Source organism: Pituophis catenifer, unplaced genomic scaffold (assembly GCF_029215685.1).
Source record: "Pituophis catenifer annectens isolate HBS135680 unplaced genomic scaffold, rPitCat1.0.hap2 SCAF_14, whole genome shotgun sequence".
Classification (NCBI taxonomy): domain Eukaryota; kingdom Metazoa; phylum Chordata; class Lepidosauria; order Squamata; family Colubridae; genus Pituophis; species Pituophis catenifer.
The window spans coordinates 1,173,327-1,200,198 of NW_027256894.1; the positions used below are offsets into that span (position 1 = coordinate 1,173,327).

Here is a 26,872-nt window from a genome sequence, read left to right on the forward strand (position 1 = left end):
GAATGGAAGCTGTGTGTGCAGCGTAAGTCCCCTTGGCTTGCACGAATCGAGCTTCATTTACACGTGCTTGCCCATCTCTACTGCAGCCTGTTTTGAACAGGCCGGAGCCCTGTTGGCGACCGTTGGGTTACCTGATCTAGTCTTCTACTGAGATTGGAGCAACTAGAAAGATTACAAAATGGCAGTCTTCAACTGGGCCATCAGTTGTTTTTCAAGGCAAAGTAGAGAACCTTTGAGATTCAAGTTCCCTATTAGGAGGACTACACATCACTCTCAAACCTATCTCCCTATCAAGCCTTGGGGGCAGAGAGCCTGGGCATCTGTGTCAGGGACAAGAGGAGGCTGCATCCAAATGGGAGATTGGTTCACACAGAAGGTCTCCCTCGTAACGATGGCAGCAGCACAGTTACAATTCCTTTCAATGGTGTGGCTTGTGGATGCTACCTGAAGTTTTAAAACTTTTTCATTGCATAAACTTGTGAATATTTTGGCCTTCAGAATGTGTTTACACAGAATGAGTGTGAAAGGAACAGGACCCGTTCCATGCTCTGAATAAATGGAGATCCTTCCTCTTAATATGGCCAGGGCAGATCAGAAAGGGCACTGAATGTAGAAAGCTATGAATTTTTTATTTGCAAATTCAGTTGAAAAAGTCACAACAGCTGTGGATCTGTCACTACAAAGTTTCTAATCATCGTGAATACACTGAAATTCTGTATAGCAAAGAATCTTCCTATTAGCTCAATTATAAGACAGGAAACAAAGCTGTCTCCTATATACAACGTTCCTGGGGAAAGCTCCTAGGTTTTAAAGGAAACCCAAAAGACAGCTCTTTCTAAATGCAAAATTCAAAACACTACCCAGAGATACTAAAGTGCATGATGACAAATAAATAGCAACAGTCTAATACATTGTCCCCTAAAAGCAGGCATAGAAACAAGTGTTGAAGTACAAGAAGAAAAATGGAGTAAAAATTTTGCAAGGAGACAGAGAAATGCATAAAATAATAAAATGATGTCACCATCTTCCTCAAAGTCATGATGTAGATGAGGATCAAGAGAGGCACTTTTTATTTAATTTCCCTTTTGTCACTTTCTAGCATAGCCAGCTATGTAGCCTGAAACTTTATTTGAAAAAGTTTCCAGCAGAAATCTCAAAGCTTCAGGGTTTCCTGCGTCTGCAAAGAAAGGACAAGACTGTTATCCCCAATCATGATCAAAAAGTCTGCAGTTCTATACAAACAGAGAGCTTAAAATTGGACTGAAATCCAATTTTCCCTCCCAGCAGTGACCCTGAGAGGTGTTTCAATTCTCAGAGCAACCCTCTGGCACAGGACTCTCTTCCCTCAGAGGAGTGGGCACTGTTCCTCAGTGTTTGGTCACCAACACATCTATCTTCTACTGCCTTGTGTTCTCTGAACATTGTCCCGAGGTCATAGCTTGGCTCAGGGAGACAAATGGAATAATGTGCCAAGAAGAGTCAGCATCCCAGAAAGACTTAGAGTCCAAACCGCTGTATAATAGAGTGAAAGGAGTGTGAGAAACAGAAACTCGGGCCCACCAGAGAGACTTGCATGGAAGACAAGCAGGTTGTACTAGCCAGCCCTCCCTGTAGCTAGAAAACCATTAACTGGAAGGTTTGCCTGAATGCTGATGATTGCCTTTTACTTTAAAGAACTCGCATTGACCTCTTTTTACCTCGGATGCCCTCTTTCCTGCCTTGCACAACTGTCAGCGTTCTTCCCTGAGCTGAACAGATCACTTCCACAGCATAGCCAGCACTTATCTGCAAGAGGCCAAACCTCAATAGTGAAGTCTATTTTCAGTCCTAAGCACTAGCTCTTTACCCATCTCCCACACCAGCACCCAGATCTTATCAAGTACCCAGCCTCTCTCAGCAACATTGGAGAAAGCCTGCAGGCTGAGAGGGACACGGAGAACTTACTTGGGCTGAGCATGATGTTGATAGCCAGGCCCAAGGTGGGAACCTGCTTTCATCTCCACTGCGACTGAACACTGGCCAAAAAAAAAAGGCAGGCAAAGCTGTCAGGAGGCGACTCGGGGGCACCCATCCCATCCTCTGCCAAAGATACTCCTGACTTACCCGTGTTTCTACATCAGTCCATTCTGACTCGGAAGCCTCCTCAGGGGGGCGAGGGCTTGAGGGAGACGATCGCCGCTTGCGTCTGGAAGAGTCGGTGGGTTAGGTATAGAAAAGGAAAAGGTTGTTAAGATTTGAAACAGTTCAGAGGCAGGGTTGAAAATTCTGAGGTCAATCCCCTGCTTGAAAGTACCCAGGCACAGACTAAGGGGAGAGGCAGAAGCAAAATATACCCACGGGAGGTCCTGGCCGTTCTCTGAACCCAGATTATTTAGTCATGCACAAAAGATTAAAGCCTGGTCATCATCTCCACTAACACCCAGGAATCACATCAGTTTCCACTCCCATTGAACTGAGACATGAAAAGGCAAAACCGATTGGGTTGAACTTGACTCCTCACCCTGTTGGTGACTCTTGTTTCAAGGTCTCTATTTCAGTGAACTGAACAGCTTGTCCACCTCCTCTGGTCTTGAAAACATCACCCTTTTGAAAACAAAATCTGTTTAAGAAAATCTCTGAACAGAGAATTTTTATTGGTACAATTGACAATATAATGACCTATTTTCATTACATTCTTATACATATGTAAGTAAAGCTAGAAGAAAAGGCTTTTTTTCTGAGCCCCCAGAAGTACAAAGCAGCTCAGTTACAGGGATAAATCCCACAGTCAGTCAAAAGCTCCACTGGGTTTCTGCCACTATTTGCCTACACCCCTGAGTAACAAATTATAGACCCGTATTGGCGAACCTATGGCATGCGTGCCGGAAGTGGATGCGTTGCTCGGCATACGTGGCGTTGCCCATTCCTCTTCTGGGTTTCCAGGGCACGCATGTGCACCAGCCAGCTAGTCTGCTGGTTACTGGGTGCGCATGCGCATGTGACGATCAGCTGGCCTTAATGTCTTAGCGCTCGTGCGCACCGGCCATGCCATCATCGCCCGCATGCAGCCCTGGGACTCCACGCTTTGTCAGTCAGGAGCGCTGCCGCCAGTCACTCCTGTGCACCCGGCTGCCTGGTCACTGCCACCATGAGGAAAGGCCCCGAAGTTGCGCTGCCTGGGATCCACCTGGGCTGCTGCAGGGGGAGGCCATGTATGGCTGGCTGGACGCTGCCCAGAGTTCGAGGCTGGCAGGAGGAGGAACCGCCGCTGCCTCTTAGCTGGTGCGAACGGCCTGCTGCCGCAGCCTGCTGCTATCCTCTCTTCCCTGCCAGCTGCTCCTGCCACTGCCAGGGAGTGCTGTGCGAGAACCGCTGCCGCTGGGGGCGAGGGGACAGTGGTGCCAAGGATGCCCGTCCGGGGCTTCCCTGTCTCCCCACCCGAGAAGACTTCTGACATAGCCCCAGGCCTCTAGGGGGAGGGAGGGAAGCCCCGGCCTGCTGCTCCTGCCGCCGCCACCCCCTTGCCCCCAGCAAGAGCGGTTCTTGTGCTGCCGCTTCTCCAGCAGCATCAGGAGCAGCTGGCGGGGCAGAGAGGGCGGGGGCAGGCTTTGGTGGCAGGCCATTCTTGCTGGGTAAGAGACAGGCTGCTCCTGGAGGCAAGCTGCCCCGGGAGGACCAAAGGACAGCGTAGCTCCTCACTCATGGAGATCCACCAGCGGGGAAGTGGTCGCGGAAAGCAGTAAGAGGTGCGCGAGCCAGGAAGTGGTCATGCTCCCTGGCAGGAGAGGGTTACACATTCACGCCAGGAAAGGTTTGTGCAACCCTCTCCCGCCAGGGAACATGACTGCTTCCTGCCCGGCGCACCTCTTACCGCGACCACTTCCCCACGTCCCCTGTGCTGCAATGAAGCGCTTTGCCAAGGAAAGCAGAGTCTCAGTGTCAGCCTCCGCTTTATATTACTTGCTTGCTAGAGCTGTCACTGAAACCGGTGGGGAGGGCGGCAGCGTAAACGTGCAACCCTCTCCATGCCATGGAGCATGACCGTGTTGTGGTCCGTACGCAGCCTGTGCGGCTGGTGGCTGATTCGGACAGCGAGGAGGCTGGTATGGTGCTGCGACAGCAGCCTGTGCAGCTGGCACTCGAGTCGGAGAATGAGGCTGGAGAAGATGTGGTGCCAGAGGCAGGGATTCAGCCAGGGCCTTCAGAACCTCCCTTAAGTGAAGAGGACACAGAGGAGGAGCCTCTTCTCAATGCACGGGCACTCAGAGCTGCCAAAAGGCAGGAGTGGCTCCTCAGGAGGAGGTCTCCTCAAGAGTAAGGCTTGGGGCTAATTGGCCACTCCCTTAGCCTATTTAAGGAGGAACACCGACTGAAGCAATTTGCAGGGAACAACTTCGTTCACTCTCCTTCGTACCTCGATCTTATTTCTTTGCAAATTGCTTCTGGGCTTTCTGCCAACCAAAGCAAGATTAAGATTATTTATTCTTTGGATTCTTGCAGGCTGTTAAGAAAGTTAATTAACAGCCTTTGTTTGGAAAAAAAACTGATTTTATTTTAGTAAACTGAGGTTTGTACAGACTTTGTGTGTGCTGTGTTCTTTGGGGTCCATAGCTGGGGCAGAACAGACCACTTCCTGGCTCACGCACCTCTTACTGCTTTTCATGACCACTTCCCCGCCGGTGGATCTCCATGAGTGAGGAGCTGCGCTGTCCTCTGGTCCTCCTGGGGCAGCTCGCCTCCCCGCTGGCGGCTTCTCTTTCTCCTGACTGCTCCAGGAGCAGCCTGTCTCTTACCCGGCGAGAACGGCCTGCCACCACAGCCTGCCCCCGCCCTCTCTGCCCTGCCATCTGCTCCTGGTGCTGCCATAGAATTGGCAGCACAAGAACCGCTCTTGCTGGGGGCAAGGGGGGTGGCGGCGGCAGGAGCAGCAGCTTCCCTCCCCTCCCCCGGGGGCCTGGGGCTATGCCAGAAGTCTGCTCGGGTGGGGAGACAAGGAAGCCCCGGACCGCCCTCAGAATAACGACTTTCCAGCCCAAAACAGGGCGCGGGAGGCAAAGCGCATGTGCAGGACGCGCATGCACAATGTGGGGCGCATGCGCGGGGGGAGTGCGGGGATCGTGGGTGCATGCACATGTGGAAGGGTTCACATTGCATTATGGGTGCTGGCACACGCGCGAGCTGTTGCGCGCGCACAGACACACTTCCAGCACGCCACAAGAAAAAGGTTCGCCAACACTGTTATAGACAGTCTTGCTCCAGTTTAACACTTCCACCCAACAGCCCCAGAAATTGTAGGGAAGCATCCCTGGTTGCAATGTGTAGCAGAATAAAGAAACAGGTGCTTTTTTCTTGGAGGACCTCTGGAGAAACTGGATGCCCAACACAGGATGCTCCCAGGGCAGCACTCTTAACAAAAGTCTCCTTGCCAGCCTAACAATTTACCTTGATCAGCTTTGTCTCAATCTCCCCATCCGAGGCCAGCTCCTGGTGGGTCAGCATGTATTTGTCACACTTTGCCAGTGCCTTCTCGTTTGCAGAGGTTACCATGATGGCATGGGGGACTTGTGGCTGCATGACTGTTTCGGTCTGGATATTGGAAGGAGGTTTATGATCCACCCACCTCTCTCCTGCTGAGCGAGACCGTCTGTGACGAAGGCGAACAGGAGGAGCATTCTGGGAGATCACCAAAGGAATTGTATAAAATTAGTAGGCAAGTTTCCTAAGCTTATCCCTGGGAAGTGCATCTTCCAGGGATAGTCGAGCAAATTAACTCTAACCCAACATTTGCTGAAATCTTATATACACTTCCAATATAATTATTTGTATTATAGGAAGGAGAAAAACAAGCACACAAACTGCAGATTAGCCAAAGCCTTCTACCAATAAATTTGGGTCAGTAGTTTAGGATCATTCCAGGCTTCACTAGGCAAAAATCAAAGAAATCAGAAGCACCAAGAGAGCAAAGAATGCCACATTTTGAGGCCAGACCCCAAAGGTTCTGCTTTTATGCACTTTGCATCTCCCAGCAATTCAGAATAGCAGGGGATGGCCCAGAAGTCATTCAAAGATCATTTTATGTACGCACACATACATAAAATACAAAATAGTGCACTTTCTACATATGATGATTCTGAACATAGAAAAAAGGCAGGGAATAGTAAGCCGTTCCCAAGCTGCAAAGTAGTAAACCCCTTCAGGCCTAAGTGGCCTTTAGTATTTTTACTAAAGACTTGCAGCCTTTACTATTAAGGGCATCACTGCAAGATATCGGAATTTCTTTGAAATTCCAAAGTAAGGGGTTGTTTTTTTTAATTTGAGATTTATTTGAAAAGCTAATTTCTACTTAGTTTAATTCAAACTAGTTACCCAAAATTAAAGATTTGTCATGTAAACAAGTATGTAAGCACAAACACATTGTCAATTAACGTGAAGACATCAGGATAGTGTCCAAATGGCAAGAAGAGAGAACAGAACCTCACAGGACGACCGTTCAGCCTTGATGGAGAACCTTGACCCCAGGGAGAAAGCTGGCCTGGGCAGCAAGAGGCTACTTCAGATTAGTCCCTGGCTTTTAAAAGTGTGAATCTACGGCTCTACCAATGATAGCCGTTCTCTTGTTCTGTGTCTGCAACTCCCATGGTGGGGAAGTATGTTTCTCAGCCATGAATGGCAGTGCCCACCATTACCAGCCATTCAATCAGGGGCAACCACAGCTGCGACAGAACACTGACCCTGCAGCACAAGTCCTCTTCTAGCTCTAGGGGCCCTCTAGTGCTGGAAGCTGCCAGAAGTCCTGTCCAGCACATGCCCCGTCTTCTCTCTGACATAACCCAGGGCCTGGCTTGTTCTGGCTCCTGCAGTCTACTCCTGGCTCTAGGGAGGCCATTGTCACCCTTGTCAGGAGGCTTGCTGTGCTGAGTAGGTGTTCTCTGCTCCCACTCCGAGATGCAGGAAGCCACGGAAATGCTGCTACAAGAATTTGAACGCCTATGCAGCTTTGGCTGGCTTCTGGCAGGAGGATCATAGTTGTTAGGCAGGTGAGGGATACAGTTACTGGAAAACTGAAGAAAAGTGCAGTTAGTGAATAAGGCAAAAAGAAAAGAACACTACCACAAAACCGACATAGAATTCAGCCCCATCTCCTATACTAAGCAGAATTAGAAAGAGAAAACATGCACAAATAGAAAGATTCAAAGCTAATTCAAGGAGGTGGCTCACAGAGAATTCTCCTGGCTGAACTATAGTCTCCCAGCCACAGGAGTTTGACTTCTCATATTGACTTGCCACAGTGGTGGATATGTGCAGAGACAGGTGCACATTCACTCTCAAAAGAAGCTTACAGGTACTGGGGGAGGAGACAATGATCTTTGTAGAGCTTTCTCCCGATCCTTTTCCCGGGAAGGCCTCTCAGGTTTGTTACTCTTAGGCTCTGTGACAATGGCTTTGAGCTGCTTTAGTTTCTCATCTTTCACCCAAAGTTTATTCTGCATCTCCAGTTGCTTGGCTGCCACACGCCGCTCCTGCATGGTAAGAAGAAAGAAAGGCTACCATTACACACGGTATACTAACCAATGCAATATTATTTGGCGAGTTTTTGATTCCAAGGACATGTCTCTAAAGTGAAATAGGAGCCTTGGTAGTACAGTGGTCTAAAGCACCCTGTTATTAACACAGCTGCCTGCAATTACTGCAGGTTCGAATCTCACCAGGCTCAAGGTTGACTCAGCCTTCCATCCTTTCTAAGGTAGGTGAAATGAGGACCCAGATTGTGGGGGCAATAAGCTGACTTTGTATAAAATATACAAAAGAATGAAGGCTATTGCTTAATGCATTGTAAGCCGCCCTGAGTCTCCGGAGAAGGGCGGCATATAAATCAAATAAAAAAAAAAAATAGATGCCTGCTGAAATATTACATTCTGAAAAATTATCAGCTATGTTACGGCAGGAAAACAGAAACACCAGTAATTTTAATGGGCAAAAATAAAGAGATCTTTTTCTTTCAAAGTAATTTTAGTTAAGTGGTAAGAATACCACATACCAGTTTTCAGAAAATTAAGGCATGGGTTGACACCTACTGATTCCAGCCGTGGCCACATATTTGTATTTCAAGGAAAGGCAACCTATGGTTCAATAATGCTGGCTACACTTGCCTTAAAATAAGATCCACAATATCTCCCTCTTTAGACATTAATGAATGCCTAATCATGGTCTTACCACCATGACAAAAGATAGAGTGGCAACATCCGAATGGCAACTTGTTGCCCGTCCCATCTTAAGGGATACATTCTGGTTGACAATCACTGAATGGCTAAATTTTCAGCAGTGCTGTTTCAAGTCTTAAACAACTGCCCAGGCACAGCAAGGATGCAGTAACATAACCACAATAAGAAGGGCAAATCTTCAGCCATTTTGTTTTATTTCAGGTGTCTCTTGAGTTTTTTGTTTTGTTAAAATATTAGAGTACATTAAGCTTAATTACTGAAAAGACTTGATTAGAACACTTAATTTTATCCACCACTGTCCCAAAGCAGAAAAATTGTGTTACCATAAAGCAAGTGAATCTTGAGGAATCTGGTGCTATAAAAGAAAGGGTGGAATCCCCAAGTTTACTGAATTCCATCTATATAAGTGCCATTAGTTTAGATAAAAGAGGTAACAAAAGGCTTTTCCACCAAAGAGTCAGCAATTTAAAAAAAAAAAAGTGTTCCTACCTGCCAATTAAAAATTAGCAGCAAGAAATCCAAGTTATTCTTTAGAATTTTTAAAACAAAAATGGATCACAAAGAATTACAAAAGTACCAAATGAAAAATATTCATGGTATGATAAGGAAGGAGGTTTTTATTACTTTACTTTACATTTTTTGTATACCAACTCTATCATAAGGATTCTGAGTAGTTTTGCTACTTCCTATGGTATCAGAACTCTAAAGTTGACTAAAGATACTGAAACTCAGAAAAGACCAAAAAAAAAAAGGATTTCAAATGGGATTCCCTTTTGCCAGTTTTAAAATATTTGCCAAACTATTGGCTGCTATAACTGGTTATTAAGAATTAGGATTATATATTTGGGGAAACAACACATTGAAACTTCAATAGCTCCTTTGTTAAGATACTTGAGAACAGTTCAAGGAATGCAAAAGTTCTCACTTTCCAGTTTAGGTACATAATGGTTTCTGGACATAGTGGAGTAGACAAAATGGAGATGTGCATACAGAGATAATTGACAACCATTTCTTCAACAATCAAAGTTATTGGTGGCACTAAGCCAAACAAGGGTCACAAAGTTAAATGGCCATTGTAGCATCCTTGCAATCTCATGATCAACATTTGGGCACTTGGCAACCTGCCTGAACTCACAACTGCAGGAGCACTTCAATTCCGCCCCCCCCCATAGCCTATCCCCTACCCATATATGACCTTTGGGCCCCCTGCACTCTGTGGGCCCTGCTGCCTTTGCCATCGTCTTTCTCCTACTGCTGACGAAGCCCAGCCCTTTGCAAGACAGTTACTGGTCACAAGAGGCTTTCTTGCCCAGACTGCACGTGGCACTTTCCTTGCGAGACCTGAAGAACATAGCCGCACAGGGCCAGCAGCTGCCTTGCAAAGTGGGGCGGGCAGCCACACCTCATCAGCACTGGAAGTTAATGCCAAAGGTCACCAGAAGTGAGGTCACCAGAGTTCTCGGAGTATAGGTGGTCAGAGCCTTGGACCACACTGTTGGCTGGGCTGGGGGCTTTGAGGCTTTCCCCTGCAGCTCAGGGCGTTCCTGAAGCCCCAGAGTGGTAGTGCACCAAGAAGCCCTCCTGTATGGTCCTGAACTTGCTTGCTGCCCCACAAGGTAGATGAAGGATGACCAAAAGAGCACTGATGGGGGGAGATAGGTGGGTTGAAAGAGTGGGAGACAGTCCCTTAGCTTACCAAATCTCTGGGCTGGGAGGGACCAAGCCTGGAATGGATTGAACTGGGGTGAGTCCATAATTAACAACCAGCAGAGTTTGTTTAACAATGACAACAGGGAGTGCAGGCACTGCTGCCGCTAAGCCATACAATCATGTGACATTCAACCATATCACTTAGCAACAGAAATTCCGGTCCCAATTGTGGTTTTAAGTCAAGAACAACCTGTAGTAAATACAAATTTTAGTGCCTTTGAGTCAGTCTTGACTCCTGGCAAATGCTTAGAGAAGTCCCTCATTCTTCCTGGCAAAGTTTCAGTGGTGATTTGTCCTTCCCTAGGATTAAGAGAGACTGGCTGAAATTCATCCACTTTGATTTCCTTTCTAAAGCAGATTAGAACTCAAAGTTACTACTACATCAACCTGGCATTCTAAAACTATTATTATACAATTCATTTTAAAGCTTTTTGATTAACCGTCTAAGCATAGTGACAAAACAAAACGTGAAATAACTGGTATGTTTCATATTCCTCTGGAGAAAATCGTGGAATGTTTTGAATGTTCCAGCCACAGGAAACAGCATGAACTCTAATTCACCTCGGGGCTCCAAGTGTGGGCTACTTCACAGTTCTCTGCTTCTGAAAAGCTAAACAATCAAGCAAGACTTGCAACAAATGACAAAATAATTTACAAAGTTTCTTTCAACATATAAAAAAAGGTCATGGAAACAATCAGTCCACTAATGAGAGATGAAGTGATGAGCAGTAGAGGGAAAGCAGAGCTGATTAGTTCATTCTTTGCATCTGTTTTCATGCAAAAACAAAAAATAGTCCAACTTACCAAAACATAACTGTAAAAGACAGGCTAGGAATACAAATTAAAATAAGGAAGAGAACACATATCTGCTCTAGATGACTTCAAATTAAATTACATCCCAGAATTCTGAAAGGAGCTGGCAGATATGACCTCGGAACCATTGAACCATATCTTTCATAGATCTTAGGGTACTGGGGAACTATCAGAGGACTGGAAAAGAGCTAATGTGATTCCCATCTTCAAAAAAAAAAAAAGGGGGGGGGAAACAAATCCAGAAAACAGACCCTGGCCTCCTGGGAAGATCCTGGAAACGATAATCAAGCAACAGATCTGTGAACACCTAGATGCAAGCAAAAGTTCTAACCAGAAGCCAACACCAATTTGTCCAAAACAGATCATGCCAAACAAATCTTATTTCATTCTTTGACAAAGTCACTAAATTAGTAGACCAGTGAAATGCAGTGGACATAGTATACTTGGATTTCAGTAAGGCATCTGACGAAGTAGACCACAACCTACTTCGTGATAAACTAAAAACATGTGGGATAGACATCATCACTACCAGATGGATTTGTAATTGGCTGACAGTTTTCAAATGTGTCTTTTTCATAAATGATCTTCATAAATGATTTAGATGAGGGAATAGAAGGGGAATATATCAAATTTACAGATGACACTAAACTGACAAGGGAGTAGTCAACACCCCTGAAGATAGGCTCAAAATCCAGATGAATCTTGACAGACTTGAACACTGGGTCCTATCTAACAAAATGAAATTCAATGTAAAGAAAAGTAAGTTTACACTTAGGCAGGAAAAATCAAATATACTGGTACAGATTAGGTGAAACCTGGCTCAATAACAATAACTGTGAGAGGCATCTTGGAGTCCTAATGGACAATCACTTAAATATGAGCCAGGATTGTGTGGCAGTAGCCAAAAATCCCAACGCAATCCTAGGCTGTATTAACACAGGGATATAAAGTGGGGTCGTGGAGTACAGATGGGCTTGTTGATCACGTACCTGGCTCTCTGCCGCGTGGCAACAGCCCTGCTCGAGCTGCTCAACGTCATAGCTGAGGTGGCGGTTGGTACCCCCAGACTTCTAGTCATGGGGGATTTCAACCTGCCATCTGTCGGCGAAACGTCTGAGGTGGCTCAAGAGTTCATGGCTTCCATGATGGCCATGGACCTTACTCAGTTAATTCATGACCCCACTCACACGGGGGGACACACTCTGGACTTAGTTTTTGTCTCTGGTCAGTGGTTGAGTGGCCTTGATACAGGGGATATAGTCATCGAACCCTTGTCATGGTCTGACCACTCGCTCCTTCGACTGGACTTTCTAACCGCTGCACCCCGCTGCAGGGAGGCGGGACCGACCAGGTGGTTCCGCCCCAGGTGCCTGATGGACCCTGATAGGTTCCAGATGGAGCTTGGGCCATTTCCTGAGACTCTGGCTCATGACTCGGCTGAGGACCTGGTGGCCGCCTGGGATAGTGCGGCTGCCAGGGCCTTGGACTGTGTCGTGCCTTTGCGGCCTCTGACCCGGCACCAAACTCACCTAGCTCCTTGGTTCTCCGAGGAGCTCAGGGAGATGAAGCGCCGGAAAAGACGCCTGGAGAGTAGTTGGAGGACCAGCCGCTCCGAATCCGACCGAACACTGGTGAGGTCTCATATTAAGACCTACCTAGTGGCGATAAAAGCGGCGAAATCTAGCTATTTTGCCGCTCTTATCGCGTCATCAGATAATCGCCCGGCCGCCCTGTTTAGGGTGACCCGCTCCCTCCTCCATCTGGAAGTGCGGGATGACCCCTTGCAGGGCCGAGCTGAGGACTTTGTGCAGTATCTGTATGACAAAATCGCTCAGATTCGGGAAGGGCTGGCCTCTGACTGGGTATGTCCGGACGGGATGACTGAGGCAGGTCTTGAGAGTGTTATCTGGGGGGAGTTCGATCCTGTGGCTCCCGAGGACATGGACAGGGTCCTGGGACGGCTGAATGCGACCACATGTTTATTGGACCCGTGTCCCTCCTGGTTGGTACTGGCTTCCCGGGAGGTGACACGAGGCTGGCTCCAGAAGATTGTTAACGCTTCTTTGAGTGAGGGGGTCTTGCCGGCTGCTTTGAAAGAAGCGGTTGTGAGGCCCCTCCTCAAGAAGCCCTCTCTGGATCTGGCTGTTTTGGCTAACTATCGTCCAGTCTCCAACCTTCGCTTCGTTGCGAAGGTTGTTGAGAGTGTGGTAGCGCAACAGCTTCCGCGGTACCTGGATGAAGCTGTCTATCTAGACCCGCTCCAGTCCGGCTTCCGGCCTGGGCACAGCACGGAAACGGCATTCGTCGCATTGGTGGATGATCTCTGGAGGGCTCGGGATAGGGGTTGCTCCTCTATCCTGGTCCTGTTAGACCTCTCAGCGGCTTTTGATACCATCGACCATGGTATCATGTTGCACCGGTTGGCGGGGTTGGGGGTGGGGGGCACCGTTCTGCGGTGGTTCTCCTCCTACCTCTCTGACCGGTCGCAATCTGTGTTGACGGGGGGGCAGCGGTCGACCCCGAGGCTTGTGGGGTGCCACAAGGGTCGGTCCTCTCGCCCCTTCTGTTCAACATTTATGTAAAGCCGCTGGGTGAGATCATCCGTGGCTTCGGGGTGGAGTTCCATCAGTACGCTGATGACACCCAGCTGTACATCTCCACCCCAGGCCATCCCAACGATGCCCTTGAAGTGATGTCCCAGTGCCTGGAGGCCGTGCGGGCCTGGATGGGGAGAAACAGGCTCCGACTCAACCCCTCCAAGACCGAGTGGCTATGGCTTCCAGCGTCCCGATATAGCCAGCTGACGCCATCGCTGGCTATTGGGGGCGAATCACTCGCCCCCACGGAGAGGGCTCGTAACTTGGGTGTCCTCCTGGATGCACGGCTGTCTTTAGAAGAGCATATGACGGCCGTGGCCAGGGGGGCTTTTTATCAGGTTCGCCTGATACGCCAGTTACGTCCCTTTCTAGATCGGGACTCTCTACGCACAGTCACTTAGGCACTAGTCACTTCCCGCCTGGACTACTGCAACGCTCTCTACATGGGGCTCCCCCTGGGGTGCACCCGGAGGCTCCAGCTGGTCCAGAACGCGGCCGCGCGGGGGATTATGGGCGCGACGAGGCGCTCCCATGTGACACCTCTCCTGCGCGAGCTGCACTGGCTTCCGGTGGTCTTCCGGGTGCGCTTCAAGGTGTTGGTGACCACCTTTAAAGCGCTCCATGGCTTAGGGCCAGGGTACTTACGAGACCGCCTTCTGCCACCAATAGCCTCCCACCGGCCAGTACGCTCGCACAGAGTGGGCCTCCTCAGGGTGCCGTCCGCCAGACAATGTCGGCTGGCGACCCCCAGGGGGAGAGCCTTCTCTGTGACGGCGCCCACCCTCTGGAACAACCTTCCCCCAGAGTTACGTACAATAACAGACCTCCGGATTTTTCGTCGGGCCCTGAAAACCTATTTATTTCAACTAGCTGGGCTGGCTTGAGTTAAATTTTAAATTGATTTTAAATTGGGTTGTTTTAATTTACGGCCAAATATTTAATTATTTTAATACTGTTTTTAAATTTTGTATGCTCTGTTTTTACCTTGGCTGTGCACCGCCCTGAGTCCTATTTGGAGAAGGGCGTTATAGAAATTTAATAAATAAATAAATAATAAATAAATAAATAAATAATCAAGATCATGTGAAGTACTAGTACCACTTTATAAAGCCTTAGTAAGACCACACTTAGAATACTGCATATGTTTTAGCATATGATGAATGGTTGCAGGAATTGGGTATGTCTAGTCTAGTGAAAAGAAAGACTAGCGGTGACGTGATACCGTGTTTCCCTGAAAATAAGACTGGTCTTATATTAATTTTTGCTCCAAAGGACGCATTAGGGCTTATTTTCGGGAAAACACGGTAGCAGTGTTCCAAAATGGTGGGAGGGCCTCCACAAGGGTCAACCTATTTTCGAAAGCACTAGAAGGGAAAACAAGACACAATGGATGGAAACTAATCAAGGAAACATCCTGCAGTTAAGGAAAAATTTTCTAGCAACGAGAACAATTAACCAGTGGAATAGTTTGCTTTCAGAAATTGTGGGTGCTTCATCACTGGAGCCTTTTAAGAAGAGATTTGACAGCCACTTGTTTGGAATAGTTTAGGGTCTCCTATTTGAGCAGGGGGTTGGACTAGAAGACCTCCAGGGTCCCTTCCAACTGTTATCCTGAACATTTACTGCAATTACAACATTTACTGTATGTTTCCATTAGGCTTTCTTTATTTTTAAAAAATTATTGCTGCCAACTGTTTACTTAAATCTTGCATGAATAAATTATAGCAATAAAGTACTCCTCTGGTAGAGAAAACCATCATCAGGAAAGAAAAGGGAGATGCCCACACAAAGCCTCAACCTTCTCTAATGCAGTCTGGAAGATCAACTTGCCCCCTATGCAAGAATGAACATAAGATGTTCCCAGAAATGCTTAACGAACAGCCCAAAGCAGCATTGTACATCTTTGCATTTACAGTTTAATGTCCCCACTCTTATGTGGGAAAAATTAATCACAGAGACATACCTTATAGTGTTTAGCTGCCTATCCAGCAATCAAGTAAGTTAGCCAGACTTTCCAGAGTTAGCATTAAACCCTTCCAGCTATGTCTTCTACTGTGAAAAGGAAACTGCTTCTTCCCAGCCCTGTGGTTCAGTAAACCAGTCATACTCACACATTCCTTTTCCCATTTCATTGTCGTCTCTGTCACCATGCCCTGTAAACGAGCTTCTAGTCGACGCTTGTCTGAAACCTGACGCTGCAGCTTTTGACTTTTGCTTTCTAGTTCCTGCTGCAGGTTGCGCTTCTCTTCTTCATAAATTGCTGTTGTTTTCTCCAGGATGTCAATCTGGTATGAGAGATTGCAATGTGGTTGGAATGCAGTACTGCAGGCTACTTCTGGTGACTGCTGGCTGCCAGCAGTTCAATTCTCAACAAAAGTAAAATGAGGGCCCAGATTGTTGGGGGCAATATATTGACACTGTAAACGCTTGGAAAGGGCTGTAAACACTGTGAAGCAAATATAAGTCTAAGTGCTATTGCTATTCTGAAAACTCACCTCCACAAAATTTAGCACAACTTTTTTGTTTTTTTGGCAAAGCGAGATCCTGCGTTGCAACTGATATCATAAAAGTAATTAGCAACCATCACAAGACAGTAGTTAACCATTGTTTGCAAAAATTATGTTTTCAAACCTGTTGGGTAAACTGGGGTATCTCTTTTAGTGTTCAAAATTTGTTAGCCCTTGTGGTATTGCACAGAATTCATGATGCTGCCCACTATCTTAAAAGCTTGCTAACTCTCAGGTCTGCCTCATGTCAAGAAATTACAATCCATCAACAAATGGAGAACTACTTCAGCAATCCAAGATTTTACTTCAAACAGTAAATAAAAACCTTATATTCCAGAGTTTTTGCTTTCTTCTCTAGTCGCTCAATCTCAGTTTTCTGTCCTGTTATAATTTTTTCTCTTTCAGCTATTTTCACTTGTGCAAAGTTCTCCTTGGATACAATGCTGGCATCAAGTTCTTGCAACATGTTCTTTACACATAGAACTAAAACAGAAAAAGATATTTGATTTCTGCCTATCTAAACAAGTGATTCTGTTTATCATAGAAACATTAAAACAATATAAAATAAATATATATGGTCACTGAGTAAAACTATTGCCATGTTACTATAACCATGAAATGTGTCCTTAACATTCTTGGGGCCCCAGACCTGGGCACATAACCAGGTCTCCTTGGCATTATGAAAGGCCAACAGGGGTGCAGTCATCCGCATTTCTGAAAGGAGAATGTTCCAGAGGAGAGGGGCTACCGCAGAGAAGGCACACGTCCTAATACCTATCATCTTCATTCCTTGGTTGGCGGAACCGTAGCACGCCCAACCTGCCAGACTGAGTTGATGGGTAGAAATGACTGGGAGAAGACCAGGTAATCTGGCCCAAGCCTTAAAGGACTTTAAAAGTAGCAACCAGCACCTTGAGTTGCATCTCGTAGCCAATGCAGCTCACACAGCAATGATGTTATATGTGTCAAATATCTGACACCATTCAATACCATTCAATTCAGCTGCACTCTGCATTAGTTGAACCGTCTGAATGCTCTTCAAGGGCAGCCCCATGTACAGTGCATTGCAGTAATCCAGAGAAGTCATGAGGGCATCAGTGATTGTAAGCAAAGGCTCCAATCCAAGAATGGGCATAACTGATGCACAACCCTAAGGTATGCAAAGGCCCCCAATTTACAACAGGTGTAACATGGAAAATCCAGGTACAGGATCTTGAACAAACACACATTCTAAGACCTTTTTGTGGAAGATTTACCACCTCTTCTAATTATTTTCCAGGCTACTGTGTATTTGCTGATTTCAGTAAGCAATCACCCAATTCTTTCCCTCCCATGAGGAACCTCACAATTTATTCACTTTCAGCCAGGACAAAACAAGTTGGTGCCAAGTACTTACCATTTTTGGCAAACTCTTCTGACAGATTCTGCCGAATGTGGTGCCGCTTTTCAAGCACTTCAATCAGCCGAGGCAGGGTCTGGTCATCATTGATGTCCAGAAGTTCACAGGAAGGCACTGGAGGGAAGTTCTGCAGGAGCAATTCTCTGACCAAGGGGCCTCTCTCTAGACAAACAAAACAGGCCACTTAGACTATCCACAAAGATCAGAGTCTGCATGGTTAGTAAAGGCAGAACTGCATAAGGCAATTGCTAGGAGAAATTTCTATTGTTATTATTTATTTATTTTATTTTATTTTATTTAAATTTGTATACCGCCCTTCTCCTAGTGGACTCAGGGCGGTGCACAGCCAAGTAAAAAACATCCAATACAAAATTTAAAAATTTAAAAGAATTATACTCTTTGGCCAAAAATTTAAGAACCTTACGACTAAAACCCATTAAACAATTAAAAATCTAATATCTCAAAAACGGGGGTGGGGGGTGGGGGGGGTGGTTTCACGCCAGCCCTGCTTGATGGAAGAGAAAAGTTTTTAGGGCACGGCGAAAAGCCCGGAGATCTGATATCCTTCGTATCTCCGGGGGCAAATCGTTCCAGAGGGCAGGTGCTGCCACAGAGAAGGCCCTCCCCCTGGGGGTCGCCAGCCAACACTGCCTAGCTGGCGGCACCCTGAGGAGTCCCTCTCTGTGGGAGCATACTGGCTGGTGGGAGGCTATTGGCGGCAGAAGGCGGTCCCGCAAATACCCAGGTCCGATGCCATGGAGCGCTTTAAAGGTGGTAACCAGTACCTTGAAGCGCACCCGGAAGTCCACCGGGAGCCAATGCAGCTCACGCAGGAGAGGTGTCACATGGGAGCGCCCTCTCGCTCCCATAATCCCCCGTGCAGCCGCATTCTGCACCAGCTGGAGCCTCCGGGTGCACCTCAAGGGGAGCCCCATGTAGAGAGCATTGCAGTAGTCCAGGCGGGAAGTGACGAGTGCCTGAGTGACTGTGCGTAAGGAGTCCCAATCCAGAAAGGGACGCAACTGGCAAATCAGGCGAACCTGATTAAAAGCCCCCCTGGCCACGGCCGTCATATGCTCTTCTAAAGACAGCCGTGCATCCAGGAGGACACCCAAGTTGCGAGCCCTCTCCGTGGGGGCCAATAACTCGCCCCCAATAGCCAGCGATGGTGCCAGCTGGTTATATCGGGACGCCGGAAGCCATAGCCACTCGGTCTTGGAGGGGTTGAGTCGAAGCCTGTTACTCCCCATCCAGATCCGCACGGCCTCCAAGCACCAGGACATCACTTCAAGGGTATCGTTGGGATGGCCTGGGGTGGAGATGTACAGCTGAGTGTCGAGTGGAAGAAAAATTCCTTTTTAAAATAAACCTGAGCTTGCTCCAGCTTACTTAATTTCTAATTTGATCAAATCTGGGGGACTTTTTTAAAGGACTTTGTGGAGGTGCAAAGGGGGGGGGGGGAAAAAAAAGACTTCCTTTTTTCAGAAAAGTTAATTTACTTGGCAGAATGGCTTCAAAGAAACAGGAAGGAAAGGCTGCAGGGGAGGGATCTCCCACTCACAAACCGGAACAGCAGCCCCCTCCCAGTCAGCAGAGTGAGGGAAAGGATTTTGATGTTCAAAGTTTGAAAGATTTTATTACCCAGGCTCTGGATGATAAATTTCAAAAATCACAACAGGAAATGAAGAAAGAAATTAATGAATTTAAAGAGGCAATGAAAGAGAATTATGACAAGGTGTCTGACAAATTGTCAAATGTGGTTTCTGATTTGGCAGAAACCATTACCAAAGTGGATTCCAAACTGGAAGAATTTAAATCAGAAGTTAATGTCAAAATGAAGGATACTGATTCTAAAATTGTTGATGTGGACAATAAAGTGCAGAGAGTTGAAAATGAAATTACAATGATACAGTTTCGATCCATGGAATTTGCTATAAGGCTTCGAGGAATAAAAGAGAATGATAGGCAAGATTTGAGACAGATTTGTTCGGATGCCCTGGCTGTATTGTTACAAATTGATCCAGCAGACGTGGTTTATAAAATAGACAAAATTTACAGAGTGAACTCATGGGTGGCTAGACAAAGAAAATTGCCCAGAGATGTGGTGATATATTTTACTGACAGAAGAATAAGAAATGATATTTTGCAAAGATCCTTTCTATCCTCTGTGCAAGTGGAGGGAGCTCAAATTGGAATCTACAAGGAATTACCACCTAAGATGTTAAAAGATCGAAAAGAATATAGGTTTCTAGTGAATGAATTGCAAAAGCAAGAAATACCATTCCGGTGGGATGCCCCAACTGGTATAATTTTGAAATATAATGGAGAGAGCCATCGATTGAATACTTTTCAGAAGGCGGAATATTTTTATTATAATATTCTTAAAGAAAGATCATCATCCCCACGTACATCTACAATGTTGGAGACAAAAAGTGACAAGGAAAAGCAACCTCAGCATGAGATGGAACAACAGTCCAAGCAGATGGAATTAGTGGAAATGCAGGGAGCTGTTGGAGGAGGAGGTTTTATGGAGGAATCCCTGTTAGAATCTTCACCAATTTTGTCAACAAGAGATGCCGCTTTGGATCTAGCTCGGACCCCTGAAGTTAAGGACCAGCGCATAACTCGTGCAATTTCTAAGCAAATAAAAGAAAAACAACAACAAGAAAGTCAATATAAAAGGGGAGCTAAAAGCACCACACAAAGTGAAGCCATGGGGGGAGCGAGGCTGAAGACCTCAGAAGAAGCGAGGCAAGGCAGCTCAACGCTTCAGAAAGGTCAAGATGACAATTAGGCTTTTATCTTGGAATGTTAACGGATTAAATTCACCACAAAAAAGGCAGAAGTTATTTACATATCTGAGACAATTTAATAATGACATAATTTGTCTACAAGAAACTCATATTCGAACTCAAGATCACAAATACTTGATAAACTCTAAATTAGGAACACATTTTATAGCTTCAACTTCGGAAAAAAAGAACGGTGTGGTTATTTATGTAAATAAAAGATTGTCTGCTAAAATTATAGAAGCAGATGAAGGTGGTAGGTTTATCGCAATTGAATTGCATACGGCAAGCGGTCAAATTCTTTTGATTGGAATTTATGCTCCGAACCAACAACAGGATCATTTTTATAAGACTTTACATAATAAAATATTGCAATGGGATTACAGATCTATTTTAATAATGGGAGACTGGAATGGAGTAATCGATTCTAAACTAGATAAAAAGAGTTTGGCGAAAGTAAGGATCAGATTACCACAGACTTTTTTTGATATGAAAGAAGATTTGGAATTAAAAGATATTTGGAGAATTTATAACCCAAAAGAATTGGACTATACTTTTTTCTCTGATAGACATAGATCTTTTTCCAGGATTGATTTTATCTTGTTATCAGACGATTTACTTGTTAAAACAAAAAGAACAAAGATATTTCCAAGAACTTTAACCGATCATAGTTCTGTATGGATAGAAATTGAGATGGGAAAGACTGAGAGAAGGTCATGGAGATTAAATGAAAATTTGTTTAGATATGAAAAAAATATAACAGAACTTAAAAAACAGATGAAAGAATTTTTTGAGATGAACTTGAATAAAGGCACCCCAATTGAAATTGTATGGGATGCGAGTAAAGCGTATATGAGAGGGGTACTCATTTATATGAATTCTAAACACAAACAGAATCGACAAAAGAAAAGATCCGAATTGGAAGTAGAAATAAAGAATAAGGAACAGCTACTCATTAAAAACCCAACAGATGAAAGAATATCTGGTGCTATAAAACTTTTGAAAGATCAATTTCAAATGCTCTTGGCGGAGCAAGCTGCAACAAATTTACAATATGCGAAACATAATACGTTTTGTAATGCTAATAAACCGGGAAGATGGTTGGCCTACACTTTAAGGAAGAAGCAGAGCTTGCGGACTATTGAGAGTATTGATATTGGAGGGAAAGAAATTTCTCAACAAAAATTGATTAAAGAAGTTTTTGTAGACTATTATACTAAATTATATGCTAAAGATGATATACAGAATGGACTTATAGAAAAATATCTAGAAGAGAAAAGAGTTTCAAAAATTACTAGCCAACAAAAAGAAAGATTGAACTATCCTATAACTGTTGAGGAAATAATCGCAGCAATTAAACAACTGAAATCAGCTAAAGCTCCTGGAACAGATGGATTGACTGCAGTGTATTATAAAACTTTACAAGCAGAAATGGTGGAACAACTTAGAGATTTATTTTGCAATATACAACAAGGGGGTAAAATACCCCCATCATGGAAATCAGCATATATCACTTTGATACCAAAAGAACAAGTAGGTCCTAAAAAAACCGGAAAATTATAGACCAATATCTCTTTTAAATAATGACTATAAAATTTATGCAAAAGTATTAGCCAACAGATTGATGCCAGTAATCCAAGAGGTGATTCACGATGACCAAGCGGGATTTATAGAAGGCAGATACATGAAGGATAATGTAAGGCAAGTTATAGATTTATTGGAATATCTTGAGAAGAATAAACAGATCTCTGCAGTGCTGGTTTTTTTGGATGCGGAGAAGGCCTTTGATAGAGTGGACTGGAATTTTCTACTAAAGACTTTAAGAAAAATGGGATTTGGAGACCAATTTATACAGGCGGTCTCAGCAATTTACCAAGAACAAAAGGCACAGATTATTATTAATGGAAGTTTGACATCAGAGTTTAATATTGAAAAAGGGACCAGACAAGGCTGTCCGTTATCCCCATTGTTATTTATTTTAACACTAGAAGTCTTGTTGAACACAATACGGGATTCGAATAACTTGAAAGGTATAGTGATAAGGCAAGAGGATTACAGAATAAGGGCATTTGCAGATGATCTGGTTGTTACCCTAACACAGCCGATGGAATCAATAATCCAGATGAAAGACATTATACAAGATTATGGTATAGTATCAGGTTTTAGATTGAATCAGAAAAAAACTAAGATGATAGTTAAAAATATGACACAAGATCGATGACATGAATTTCAAAATAAGGCAGGTTTTGAGATTGTACCAAAGGTTAAATATCTAGGAGTTCAGGTTGCAGAATCAAATATTAAATTGTTTCAAAATAACTATGAAGTACTGTGGCGAGTTGTACAGAAAGATATGGAGATGTGGAAAAAACTGCAGCTGTCTTTACTTGGGAGAATAGCAGCAGTTAAGATGAACGTTTTGCCAAGATTTCTGTTTTTGTTTCAAATGATTCCGGTGCTTAAAAGTGATAAACAATTGAAAGTTTGGTAAACTGGAGTGAATAAGTTTGTCTGGAACGAGAAAAAACCGAGAGTGAAATTGAAAATTATGCAAGATGTTCCAGAAAGGGGAGGTCTTAAACTTCCAAACCTACAGTTATATTATGAAGCAGCAGCTTTAACCTCAGCAAGTGATTGGTTTGGAAGGAAAAAGACTGGAATATTGAATATAGAAAGTTTTGACCTTGAATTTGGATGGCATGCTTATTTATTCTACGACAACAAAGTGGATAAAGTATTCAAAAGCCATATACTTAGAGATTCTTTGATGAGAGTTTGGAAGAAGCACCGATTCAAATGGGATTATAAAATACCGCTATGGCTGGATCTTGGTCATATTATGTGGAATATAAATATAATGTCACTCGGGGGGTTTTTATACAAAGAGGTTCTTTTTACAGATGCGGGCAGATGGCAGTTGAAGACTCTACAGACACTGTTGGACGAAGGGATTAATTTAACTTGGTTTCAATATAATCAACTACAATTGAGATGGAAAGAGGACCAAAAAATTGGTATTATGTTGCATGAGGAAGAGCTGGTTAGACATATAAAAGAGAAAGGTCCAATGCATATTAAAAGACTTTATAATGTATTGTTAGAAAGGGACTCAGAAACTGAACTAGTTAAAGACTGTATGATTAAGTGGGCACAAAATTTTGAAGAACCAGTGATGTTGGAAACATGGGAAAAAATTTGGGTTCAAAATGTTAAATTTACACAGTCGCAGAATTTGAGGGAAAATTTTTACAAAATGTTTTATAGATGGCATTTAGATCCTAAGAAATTGTCGCGTATGTACCCTAATGTTCAGCCAAAATGTTGGAGGTGTGATTGCACAGATGCTACATATTATCATATCTGGTGGACCTGTAAGAAAGTTAAGGCTTTTTGGATAAAAATTTGGTGGGTTATGCAGAATGTTTTGAAGAAAAAAATTCAATTTTCTCCACAATTGTTTCTTTTGGGTATAGTTAAGGGTTTTACAGTGGATGAAACAAAATTGATTTTGTATACGATTACAGCAGCGAGATTGTTGATAGGTAAATATTGGAAAAATGAAGCTTTGCCTTCTGTTCAAGAATGGACTTTGAAGATGGCCAGTTTCGCTGAGATGGCGAAGATTTCAGCATATTTAAAAGACCGCTCGCAAGAGACTTATGAATGTGAATGGAAAAAGTGGATAGATTATGTGCAGAACAAATATCAAACTAGGAAGTATCAAATAGCTTTTCACTGAAAGTAGTATTATATTAAGATAGTATTATATTATATTATATTATATTAAGATAGAAATATTTGAACTATGTGAAGATGAAAAATGATATGGGGGTTGGGGGGGGTTTAGAGTTCAAGGTTTTTTTTATATAAAGGGGATAATGATGGGGTACATTCTATGGAAGTCCGGGGGGGAGGGGAGGGTTAGGGGGGGCTAGGGAGGGGGGGCTTGGGGAGGTTGGGGTGGGTTAGGGGGGTGAAAATGGGGTGAAAATGTAATGGTAAAACTTTTACAATAAAAAAAAACAAAACGTACTGATGGAATTCCACCCCGAAGCCACGGATGATCTCGCCCAGCGGCTTCACATAAATGTTGAACAGAAGGGGTGAGAGGACCGATCCCAGCGGCACCCCACACACAAGGCGCCTCGGGGTCGACCTCTGCCCCACTGCCAACACTGACTGCGTCCGGTTGGAGAGATAGGAGAACCACCGTAGGACGGTGCCCCCCACTCCCAGCCCCCCCAACCGGCGCAGCATGATACCATGGTCGATGGCATCAAAAGCCGCTGAGAGATCTAATAGGACCAGGATAGAGGAGCAACCCCTATCCCGAGCCCTCCAGAGATCATCCACCAACGCGACCAATGCCGTTTCCGTGCTGTGCCCAGGCCTGAAGCCGGACTGGCGTGGATCCAGATAGACAGCTTCATCCAGGTACCCAGGCAGCTGTCGTGCCACCACACTCTCAACAACCTTCGCCAGGAAGGGAAGGTTGGAGACCGGACGATAGTTAGCCAAAACAGCTGGATCCAGAACGGGCTTCTTGAGGAGGGGCCTCACCACTGCCTCTTTCAAGGCTGACGGCAAGACACCCTCACCCAAGGAAGCGTTGATAATACCCTGGAGCCAGCCTCGCGTAACCTCCCAGGAGGCCAGTACCAGCCAGGAGGGACACGGGTCCAATAAACATGTGGTCGCATTCAGCCGCCCCAGTATCCTGTCCACGTCCTCGGGAGCAACAGGATTGAACTCCTCCCAAATGTCATTCTCAAGACCGGCCTCCATCATCCTGTCTGTACCTACACAGTCGGAGACCAGGCCTTCCCGAATCTGAGTGATTTTATCGTGCAGATACTGAACAAAATCCTCAGCACAACCCTGCAAGGGATCCTCCCGTGCTTCCGAATGGAGGAGGGAGCGGGTCACCCTAAACAGGGCGGCTGGGCGGTTATCTGCCGATGCGATAAGAGCGGAAAAATAATTAAATTTTTAAATTTAATTTAAATTTAAAATAAATTAAATAATTAAATAGGTAGGTCTTAATATGAGCTCTTACCCGTGTTTGGTCAGATTCGGACCGACTAGACCTCCAACTGCTTTCTAGGCGTCTTTTCCGGCGCTTCATCTCCCTCAGCTCCTCAGAGAACCAAGGAGCCAAGCAGACTCGGCGACGGGTCAGAGGCCGCAAAGGCACGACTCGGTCCAAAGCGCCAGCGGCCGCCCTATCCCAGGCAGCCACCAGTTCCTCGGCCGAGTCATGAGTCAGAGCCTCAGGAAATGGCCCAAGCTCCATCTGGAACCTATCAGGATCCATCAGGCGCCTGGGGCAGAACCATCTAGTTTGTTCCGCCTCCCTGCGGCGGGGTGTAGCGGTTAGAAAGTCAAGCCTAAGAAGGGAATGATCCGACCATGACAAGGGCTCAATCGCTACTGCCCCTATCTCGAGATCATTCATCCACTGCCCAGAGACAAAAATCAAGTCCAGACTGTGCCCTCCTGTGTGAGTGGGTCCATGAATTAGCTGGGTCAGGTCCATGGCCGTCATGGAAGCCATGAACTCCCAAGCCACCTCAGACGTTTCGCCGACAGATGGCAGGTTGAAGTCCCCCATGACCATAAGCCTGGGGGTCTCCACTGTCACCTCGGCAATCATGTTGAGTAGCTTGGGCAGGGCAGCCGACACCTGACAGGGAGCCAGGTACGTAATCAGCAAGCCCATCTGCCTCCCTTGTCCCCACTTCACCAGGAGAGACTCACTATCTGAGGTGCAGTGGCCTCTCTTGGGGCAAGACCCTCAACTATTAGTCTCAACCTAAAGATTTACCTCCATCAACTGGTCCACCTCGGATTTCCAGCTGTCGGGAGAGCTCCTCTCTGAAAGCCTCGTTCTTAAATCGCCGACCGGGAGTTAGTCCACACAGAGGCTTGTCAGCAGGTCGTGCAACCTCTACTTCTTGGGTGATTTCTGCAAATCTCATGACTTGCTATCGAATATTTTTTTTTTTAAAAAAAAAAGAGTATTAGAAGAATGGAAGAGTATATTTGTAGCTCAGGCTTGAACTACAACCTGTCGATTCCTTGGTGCTCTTTGAGCTTGTTTTCTTGTAAATGTTTCTCAAAACCTGCATTTTCTGCAAGCCTGGGGATCCCCTGGGGAGAGGGAGTCTGTGCTGGCTATACAGTAGTACTTTGGTATTTGACATTAATTCGTTTTGGTGTGATGGGTAGTAAAGAGGACAAGTCCCAAACAAACCATGAGACTTAATGTAACCCCTTCATCATCTACATTCCTTGGTATGTAGACAGACTGCCTGTCTCTTTTCCTATGTCAGCAACCTTCCCTGCATGGCCGACTTCCAGTCCATCCTCTGTGGCCATCCCTGTCCTTTTGCACCAACCTTCCCAGCATGGCTGATTTCCTGTTCATTCCCCATAGCCATCCCCCTCTTCCCCTAGTAGTGCGTTGAGTATTAAACAAAGGTCGAGTACTGGGACATTTTCACATCAATTTGCATCAAGAACCAAATTCAACGAGTTTTGAAGCAGTCGAGTACCAAGGTACCACTATATTATACTTATCTCTCCTAGTGACTTTGCTCTATTTTTATCCATGTTTAATGTTTAACTGATTTTTTTGAATATTTTTAATTTTGATTTTATTGTCTGCCACTAAAAGTCACTTTGAGTGAGATGAGCTACCATATAAGTTTGATAAACAGCACACATATTCTGAAATGTGAATAGGAAGAATATTCCAGCACTTTAAAAAGTTTCTATAAAGGACAGCTACCTCAGCAGCAAGGTAGAGTAGCAAAGTAGAGTGTGCTACCAGTTTTTATAAATTCAAGCATCTGAA

At 45.1% G+C, this 26,872-nt stretch overlaps 1 protein-coding gene across 1 annotated transcript in view; it reads right to left on the bottom strand.

Moving 5' to 3' along the window:
* Window positions 1-867: 867 nt before the first annotated feature.
* The window catches only part of KIF23 (kinesin family member 23), a 48,304-nt gene continuing 22,299 nt past the window's right edge, over window positions 868-26,872 (bottom strand). The window contains exons 14-24 of the mRNA XM_070953867.1: window positions 25,841-26,000; window positions 17,225-17,389; window positions 16,154-16,311; window positions 15,433-15,606; window positions 7,320-7,499; window positions 6,711-7,040; window positions 5,422-5,652; window positions 2,501-2,583; window positions 2,104-2,185; window positions 1,945-2,015; window positions 868-1,177 (exon numbers count right to left, since the gene is read on the bottom strand). Coding sequence (XP_070809968.1) covers window positions 1,162-1,177; window positions 1,945-2,015; window positions 2,104-2,185; window positions 2,501-2,583; window positions 5,422-5,652; window positions 6,711-7,040; window positions 7,320-7,499; window positions 15,433-15,606; window positions 16,154-16,311; window positions 17,225-17,389; window positions 25,841-26,000 — 1,650 coding nt within the window. The 3' untranslated portion in view covers window positions 868-1,161. The remainder of the gene's footprint in view (window positions 1,178-1,944; window positions 2,016-2,103; window positions 2,186-2,500; window positions 2,584-5,421; window positions 5,653-6,710; window positions 7,041-7,319; window positions 7,500-15,432; window positions 15,607-16,153; window positions 16,312-17,224; window positions 17,390-25,840; window positions 26,001-26,872) is intronic.